This window comes from Pteropus alecto, unplaced genomic scaffold (genome assembly GCF_000325575.1).
Source record: "Pteropus alecto unplaced genomic scaffold, ASM32557v1 scaffold24, whole genome shotgun sequence".
Lineage (NCBI taxonomy): Eukaryota > Metazoa > Chordata > Mammalia > Chiroptera > Pteropodidae > Pteropus > Pteropus alecto.
In genome coordinates, this window is record NW_006439192.1 from 21,967,050 (window position 1) to 21,976,586 (window position 9,537).

General features: G+C 35.6%; 1 protein-coding gene across 1 annotated transcript; it reads right to left on the bottom strand.

Annotated features, from left to right (window-relative positions):
• Nucleotides 1–249: 249 nt before the first annotated feature.
• Nucleotides 250–9,221, bottom strand: TRIML2 (tripartite motif family like 2). The gene is made up of 7 exons (XM_006916484.2): nucleotides 9,033–9,221; nucleotides 8,652–8,747; nucleotides 6,561–6,755; nucleotides 5,306–5,446; nucleotides 4,135–4,157; nucleotides 3,863–3,963; nucleotides 250–836 (listed from the first exon to the last, which is right to left on the bottom strand). Exons 1-7 carry the CDS (start codon nucleotides 9,219–9,221, stop codon nucleotides 250–252), a joined length of 1,332 nt encoding a protein of 443 aa, XP_006916546.2.
• Nucleotides 9,222–9,537: the final 316 nt, after the last annotated feature.

Below are 9,537 nucleotides of genomic sequence, written 5' to 3' on the forward strand. Positions count from 1 at the left end.
TCTAATTTTTCAATCTTATGCTGAATATGCACTTGTTGTTCTAATTACTATGGGATCCTTCAGTTAAGACTCAGTTTAAAGGTAGCTTCTTCCACTACATAGGTATGAAAAAACACATAAATGCAAAGGTTCTGGGGGTATTGAACTGGGTTGCAACTCAAATGCTAGAAATCTATTATTGGATTACTTAATGTAAATTCTTTTACAAAGTCATGCTTTTAATTCTCTGGCATCTTGTGATTTTAGATTTCACACCAAGGGAGACTGAGGGCTAACAGTAACATTGCAAGAAAAAACATCAGGGAGGCAGATGCTAAGAGAGTTTGAATTTGTGCCTCCACTTGGGATACAAAGAGAAAATATAGGCCTGAGAGCTCCTTGAAAGGCAAGATGAGAGAAATTATAAATGAGGAGACTCTTTGTCACATCATAGAATGATATCTGCCGATACTTACAGTCTAGAAAAACTCCAACTTTGTGCATCTGGTCTCCCAAAGAGACCCTTTTTAAAGGGGGGAAGACCCAGAAGGTATAATCGGTTCCCATCATGGAGCCTGTGAGTAAGACTTTATCTCTGGAAGCTTTGAATGTGTCACCTTTTCTGCTGGCAGAGTCTTCAAATACACCCAATTGCCATTCTGTTGCTTTTTGCACATCCACCTCCCAGTAGTGCCTTCCTGAGGTGAAGCTCTCCACACCCAACACAGTGGCACTGAAGTCAAATCTCCCTGGGTTGCCAGGTACATCCTGCTGGACATTTCTGAGTCTTATACTTCTCAGATCTTCAGATAAGACAAGATAGGGATGAGCTGTTTTAGGATCCAAAGTTATAGGTCCTGCAGGGAGAGAGAAATTTAGTTAACCAAGGGGTTCATCAAAGCCAGTGACAGAGTTTGATGCTTTCTAACATGCAGGGGCTTCTCAATGAGTGGGCACAAATCTTAGGCACAAATATGGGAAGAAATCTAGGAGAGTACTGGAAAAGCAACCTCTAAACTTTGTTTCAAGATATGAACATCATAGAGGAATGAAGTCAATAAGATGATGGAAGGAGATGCAATGTATCTGAGGAGGAAGAAGAAAACAAATGATAATGGACTACAACAAGGTATAGAAGTAACTTTCAAACCAGAAAGGAACTTACTAAGCTATAAAAATGGCCTAGTATCCAGTCAGCCAGTATCACCTGTGACCTAACTCTAGTCCTCTAAAAGATCTTCTCCAAGCCTGGAATGGCCAGAAGCATTGGAGTCTCCTAATAAAGTAGTTCATTCATGGTTCTTCCCTGTGATTGAATTACTCTTCTCATCCTAAATATTACTAGAGTATGACATAGATGCCTAAAAATTGCTTCCTCAGACGCTAGATAGAGTAAAACAAAAGAAAACATATTAGCAGAGGGTAGAAAATCTGAGAATCCTCCAAAAAAATCAACTATGAACAAGAAAGCTCAATGTCATTTCTTATATCTGAATGAAAGTGATAATTGTCTTTACATCTCTGACTGTTCCTTTTCTTTCTTTTTAACTGCTAAATTCTGTGATTTCTCATGGCTTGGTCCAGAGTCTTCCTTTTTACTTCTTGTATTCTTTCCCTCTATGTAACTTCACTTAGCCTCAGTTTTAAATATCTTCTATATGTTCGAGACTTACGCCATAAACAAGTTACCAAATACTAGTTGGACATAACTGAGGCATTTCAAACATTCTACATCGAAACTTTAATCCCCAAACGTATTCCTTTCCACTTTCTACTTTTCAGTTAATAGCACACTTAATGCTTGAGTTGATCAAGCCATAAACCTGGAATAGTTCTTTATTTCTTACTTTCTTCAGCATCTAATCCAGCATCAAGTTTTATTGCCAAATGAACATAAACCTCTGGATTTGAAGCCCAATTCATGTCATTATTAGGGTGGTCTTAAAAGCCACAAGCCTTGAATTTTAAGTTTCAAGTTGTCCCAGGCACTTAGTATTTACAGAATACTGGCAGAAACGAATGTAAGTTCTTCCAAGATGAATGCACAGCTTCATTTTTGGCCTCAAAGAATTTCTAAAATTAATATCTGAGAGAAAAAGTTAAGCTTATCTATTAAAAAATCATTAAACACACACAAAGTAGGAGAGCACTATTGAGTGAGACTAGCAGAAATAAATCTGAAGGACATAAATATTAGAATTACCAGGCACAGACTCTAAAATAATTTTTGTCTATGTTTGAGGTAAAAAGCTTAAAAATATGTACAGGACATAGGAAACTGAAAAGTAAGGCTAACTAGACTTGACAAAAAATCCAAAAGATTATGTAGAAATTGTGCTTGCTTCGGCAGCACATATACTAAAAGATTACATAGAAATGAAAATAAAATGAATTATCTAAGTTAATGGATGATTACAAGAAAAGAAAACTCCAGGTCAATATGCCTCAATAATATAAATACAAAAATCCTTTAAAAATATTAGTACATTGAATTCAGCAATATATAAAATAAGTAATATCACTACCAAGAATTTATTCTGAGAATGTAAGGCTGGTTCAACATCTGAAAGTAATATAATTCACCATATTAATACATAAAGAAAAAACATATTTTAAGTGATACAGAAAATGCATCTAATTAACTCGACATTGATTCATGATAAAAAGTTTTATCAAGTCAGAAATAGAGGGTAATTTCCTCAACTTAGGGTAAAGCAAATATGAAAAACATAGCTAATATCAAACTTAAAACTGAAATACTGAATGCTTTCTTTCTGCTAAGATCAAGAACAAGGCAAATGTTTCTCACCACTTCTATTCAGTGTCGTATTGCAGTTCTGAGCCAGTACAGAAAGGTGAGAAAAATATAGAAATTTTTTGTTAGGGTAGGAAACAATTTCTTAGGATGCAAAAGCACAAATCATAAAAGAAAAAAATTGATAAACTGAACTTCAAAATTTAAAATTTCTGCTTTTCAAAAAACATTAGATATATAAAAATATAAATCACAAAGAGAATATTTGCAAAACACATATCTGATAAAGAACTGGTAATTAGAATATATAAAGAAATCACAAAATTCAATGAGAAAATAATTTTTAAAATGAGGAAAATATTCATAGATATATTTCAAAGAAGAGCAACAGTAAAGTGTAAGTAAACACATAAAAATATGCTCCATCACATTAGCCATTTCAGAAATACAAATTAAAAATCAAAGTGATTTGCTGCTACATAGTTTAAAATAAAATGGCAATACAAAATGCTGGCAAGGATGTAGAGCAACGGAATCTTTCATGTATTACTGGTGGGAATACAAAATGGTATAGACATTCAACCAAGAGAAATGAAGTCATGGCCACACAAAAATCTATAAGCAAATATTTATAGCATAAAGTTGAAAACAACTCATGTCCATGGAATTACAAAAAAATTTTTAAATATTGTGGTAAGTTCATACAATGGAATACCACACAACAAAAAGGAACTACTGATACACGCAACAAACTACAATGTGCCTCAAATGCATTATACTAACTGAAAGAAACCAGACTCAAAATGCCACATACTGTGTGAATCCATTGACAGAGCATTCTGGAAAAGGCAAAACCATGGGGGGAGGAGATATAAATCTTTCATTACATATATTGACTTTTTTCGTACAAGTTTAAAATTTTTAAATAGTGAAATAATTATGTTTCAGGGTTGAGAACATTGTAAAGAATTTGCATAGGAGAGCCTTTCAACATGAGATCATGCAATTATTATCTTGTTATCTTATGTGTGCAAGCATATTAAACTCTCCAATCTTTTATATCCTTAAGCTATCTGGAATTTACTTTTATTTATGGTAGGATGTAATCACAGATGTGTGTCAACTTACTCTGGAGCACTTTAAGCATTTTGCTCATTCCTGGTATTTGGCATAAACTCAAGTCTGTGATTTGGGCGGGCTCTAGACACTGAAGCAGTAGTGAACCACCACTCCTTTAAAGAAAAGACAATCTCAGTTATGTGGGCAGACCCCAGGCCCCTTGACCCAGAGGATGATCTCATTACACAATCTCTCTATCCCTATCCCAACATCTTACCCACTTTACTGCTCACACATCAGACCCTGATTCTGACCCAAATGTTTCTAAAATGAAAACTTACTGGTCCAGACAATATCTTGCATCCTATGGGGAGGAAAAAAAAAAAAAGAAAAAGAAAAACAAGACAGTTACTAATGGATATCAAAGAAATACAGAGTATGAGGACAAATTAAATTTCAGAGTCAAGATTAACCAATACCCACAAGCCTTTTGTGAGTTGTGCTCATGAAAATATCTTCAAATAATAAAACTTGATTTCTATGTTAATTTCTTCAGATTCATGATGCTAATTCTCAGATACCAAATTTTAACATGAAATAGGAAAAGTTGATAAAATGCTTGAAGTTATTGTTATATTCCCAAGGGAAATATTTTCTACACCTCATTTCAGCCATCTTATTCAGAACACTCTTCAGTCCAATTCAGTCCATCTGTTTGCTTTCTATGCTGGAAGTGGCAAGAGTTAAGACACGTGAAGGGACCTGCTAGTCTGGGGAGAGTGGTTGGAGCCATGCAGGTCAGGAATGAAGCATAATTTGGTCACCCCTATCCCCACCATCTAGAACTGGGTTTGTCTCTAGAACAATCTAAGGGTTTATGTGTAGGGGCTTCTCAAATAAGAGCACTCAAATTGCTAATATGTTCCTGGCAGAGGGAAATGGAGAGTCTTAAAAAGATATTTGCATGTTACCATACAAAATTAAAAATATACAATACTATATAAATAAATATCACCTTTATTTCCCAATGTTACTGCCGATTAAAATGTGTGTTTATATTTCCAGAGGCAGTCTGATTGTCAATGAGCATATGTCTATATTCTCTAAAACCAAACAAAAAGCAGTTTTGCATCTTTTTTTTTTACTTAACAAAATATCTTAAAGATAGTCTTTTAATGCCCAGAGCTTCTTCATCCTTTTTGTATGGTCGCAGAATATTCTGTTATATAGCCGTATCATGATTTGACTAACCAATTATTTATGTATTAAAGGACATCTCATCTTGAACTTACTATTAATAATTTTAAGGTAAGAATTCATATCATGAAGTAGCTCTGTACTATGATTTCATGATGACTCATAATACTTTTGGTGATTAGAAAATAGCTATATCGCCGCCTTCACTAATGATTGAGTATCATTGGATATTGTGTCCTGGAACTGACCGCCAATGAGTATGGTCTGCTTCTCACATCTCAAACACTACAAAGAAGATTCTTTCTAGAACCTTACCTGGAGCAACGCTAAAGTAGATTCCCCACACTTCTTCTGTAGTTCTGCGATGATCTTTTGGAGGCTGCAGATCTGTTCAGAGAGCCTGACTTCACTCTCCTTCAGTTTATTCATGTTCTCTCTCCCCAGATTGTTCAGTCTCTGCAGAAGCAACTCCTTATTACTATTTAACAACCAATACTTTCTCTTATTTGCTATTTGACCACCTTTTTAAAAACTTGCTTTGCCATCCTGAAAATAGACATAATTAGATAAGGCCAGGATATCCCTCTGTGTCAAGCAGGACACCTCGTAGAAACTTTATTCTTTGGCACAACATATTTACGTCGACGTTGGTGATATGCGTGCAGTCCACTTATTCAGATAACAACTTGGACCTAAAACAGATCATTTTATACTGTGCAGTTTTGTTCAGAAAGTTTATGTCCTTTGTTATAGATTTGAATTAGAAATTAAATATCAATTAAAATTAAATAATCAAGCCAGTGCTACCAGTTTCTTTTTTATCCTTGCAAAGATGTTCCACCTAGGCACATGAGCATGTGTTCATGTTATTTTTTCTTAAAGAACACAAATAATGGCTTATTATGTGTATTGCTGATCTGATATCTTGCTTTTTCCTTAATAAATATGCTCTTGGAGTGTTCCTTATCCATACACATAGAGCCATGTGATCTTTTCTAAATGAAGATTTCATTTTATGTACATAATGATTTATTTCATAAATCCTATATTAATGGATATAGGTTGTATCTAATCTCTTGCTATTAATAAATCTTATAGTAATAATAATACCTAATACTTATCCAGGACACAATATGTCCAAACACTAAAGTGCTTTATGTAGACTATCGCATTCAAGCCTCACAACACTATTATGAACCAGGGACCACTATTATCCCCACTTCACAGCTAAAGAAACCAAGCCATAGGTTAAGTAACAAATTGAGGGCCACATACAAGCTAATAAAAAGCAGACCCAAGATAGAAACATCATCAATCCAACTTCAAAGACTACCTCTAAGCCAGGCTTCAAACTAAAATAATTTGACAGCATTCTCTTATCCACATGTTTTTAATATGCATGTAAATATATTTGGAACAAATTCTCAGAAGTAGAATTGCTGGAAGAATATACAAATCCTTTTAATACATATGTGACTGTCACTGGATGTTTTATTCTGGAACTGACACATTCATCTCTTCTTTCTTTTATTTCCCAAATATTGTAAGGATGCCATTTTCAACAAGTCACCTGTATCATTTCCTTGGATTTCTCCTCTAGTTCTGCAGAAAATTCCATCATTTGCCTCCGACTGGCTTTTCTCAAGTCCTGGTTGAAAAGTTCTGGTTGTAGGCTCTGGAAGTTCATCTCTTTCTCTTCAGTCATCAACCGGAACATCATTTTATATTCAGACTCAATCATCTCTTTAAAATTCTGCTCTTCTCCCTTTATAATACATATAGATATAATGGACTTCAGGTAGAACACCACAGATTGACCAGAAATGTCTCTTTCCATCTCCAACTTCAATATAAGGGCAAGGAAATATAAAGTATGAGGACAAAGGAAATTTCATAGTCAATATCCACCAGGACATTAACACAAACCTTGAACATAAAACACAGATGAAGGAATGTTAATTGACTTAGAGAACTGAGGAATCTGTAATCTCAGTAACTGAAGAGAAGGAAACCAGAAAAACTGAAAATCGAAGTCAGCTGTTTGCTGATGCTCTCAATAGGGGGTATGAGAAAAGAGGGATCAATGGGCTATTTATTCCAAGGTTCTTAAGACTTAAGCAGCTAGAAGAATGGAGCTGACAAAACACAGAAACGGAAACTACGAAAGAGAGAGATTCCAGAGGTGGGAATGTGAAGCTGAGTTTTGGATATGATGATTTTGATTAATCAATTAACCATCCTAGGAGAGATGCCTCGTAGGAAGGTGGACATTAAAGCCTATTATCTGGAAGGCTGGGCTGGAGATATACATTGGGAGTAGTCAGCTTAGTGTAATATTTAATCTCATGAGACTCAGTGGAATCAAGAATCATCAAGAACCTGACCACTTATCTCCTCTACCTCTACCCCACCAGTTTACCATTACCTGTCCCTGATTATTGCAACAGCCCTTTTCAGGTCTCCACCTCTGCTCTCACCCTCCTATGGTCTATTTTCACTTCATCAGTGAGCGTTTCTATGAAAATGGAAGTGAGGTCATGTTATTCTTCTGTTCAAAACTTTTCACTGGATTTCTTATTTCATTTAAAGACAACTACCCTGCAAGATTTGGCTCCTTTATCTTCTAATCTCATCATCTTCTAATCTCCATTTCTTTCACACAACCACAACCAAGTAAACACCCATCTTGAGACCTTTGTACTTGCCCTCCACTCTGCCTAGTACCTTCTTCTCAAGACTACATGGCTCAGTTCCACACTTCCTAGAGTTTCCTCAAATGCCACTTCTGAATGACAAGGCTCTGATCACTTTGTTTAAAAGTGAACCCCATAGCTCTTGCTTTTCCAAACAACAACAAAACAAAAAACAAAAAAAGTATAGCATTTAACATGTAACATATATTTGCTTGTTTTGTTTACATCTAGTAAAATGTTAATTGTGTAATGGTTGAATTCCCCACCCCCCCAAAAAAACCCCCGACATAGCATAATTCCTGGCAAACAGTGGGACCCCAATATTTGAATATATGGTACTTGGGGCTGAAAAAAATGGGGATCAGCTGAAATATTCTTATATAGCCAGGTAATTCTCCTCCCTTACCATTTTCAACTGGACGTTTATTTTCTTTAAAAATTGAAAGAGGGGGAAATGCCAAATCTGTTGTCCAGGGCACAAAATAAAGTTAAATATGGAGAGAGCATGAAATCAGAAGTGAAACGTGCATAAACTTCCCTTTAAAATGGCCACCAAAAAATACATGAGGCGTTCATTCTTCTATAGCATAGGTACAATGTTATAAACTGTGCTATTAATCTTTTTTTATCTCTGCCATTAAGAGTTGTGAATGCCACCTCACTAACAAATTTAATATAGTTAATTTGTATTTCTTTTACCATGAGCAAAGTTCAAGATCTTCCTATATGTTCAAAAGATATCTGCATTTTCTGTAAACTCTTATTTCTTTGATCATTTTTCTGTTAAGTTTTTAGTCTTTTGCTTATTGAATTCCAAGCACTTTTTATATGTCAAAAAATTAATACTTTTCTTATCTACAGATTGCAAATCTATTTTTCGGTGTTGTCATTTGTATTTTGATTTGCTTATATTATTTGGTATCCAATATTACAGGTAATTTCCCCCAAGAAGCAAGATAAGCACTGACCTGAACCATCACCATTCTTTCTTTCTCATCAGCTAATAGGTTTTTAGCTACTTCAAGTTTCTCCATCAATGTGTTCAATAGCTCCTGAAATAACTTCTGCAGAGAAATAAGTCACAGATTTCCAGGTAAAGTAATTGCTTTAGAACAGTTAAATTCACAAACTTAGACAACTGAAAGGCCAAAGCCCAGTCTATGTTTTCTTAGCCTTGAAGTTGGAGTTCTAAATATAGTCAACTAAATACGGTCTAGTATTCTTCGATAAACATCAACTAGGGGAGCGGTCTTAGAAGATCAGAGTATCTGTCCCCTAAATAAATAAGTTAATAAATAAGAGGAGGAGGCCAGAATGCTAGAGTGCTCTGGAATCTGGATGAAGCTTACCCTGTAATTCTCAGCGGCCTCTTGTACTCCATATATCATGTGATTCCTATGCTCCGGGGACTGGAGGCACTTGTCACAAAGTGTGATTTGGTCGTCATCACAGAACAGCAGGTGTGGTTCCAGGTGTTTCTCACAGTAGGCATCTTCTAGGATTTTTTGCTGTAACTTGAGGCTGAGCCTTCTGGACATCCCGGAAGATATTCGTAGTTGAAGATTAGGCAGTTTCTGATGGGCAATATTTTTTCCTGCACTCCGAACAGGAAAAGAGTAAAGGTGTTCTGGGGCAGACACACTTGCCAATCGTAGCATCCACACACAGTCAAGCATCAGAGCAGGTCATCGCATTCTGGACTCCTCAAATCCCGCACGTCTTCTCTTTGGTAGTCCCGTGCTTGGGGAAGGAGACATAAGGAATTATATCAGCGTTCTAGAATTAGAAGGGCTTTCTTAAGTTTCTGAAAATTTTAAGCAATTGGCTAAAAATTAGTTACAAGTGAGAACATAA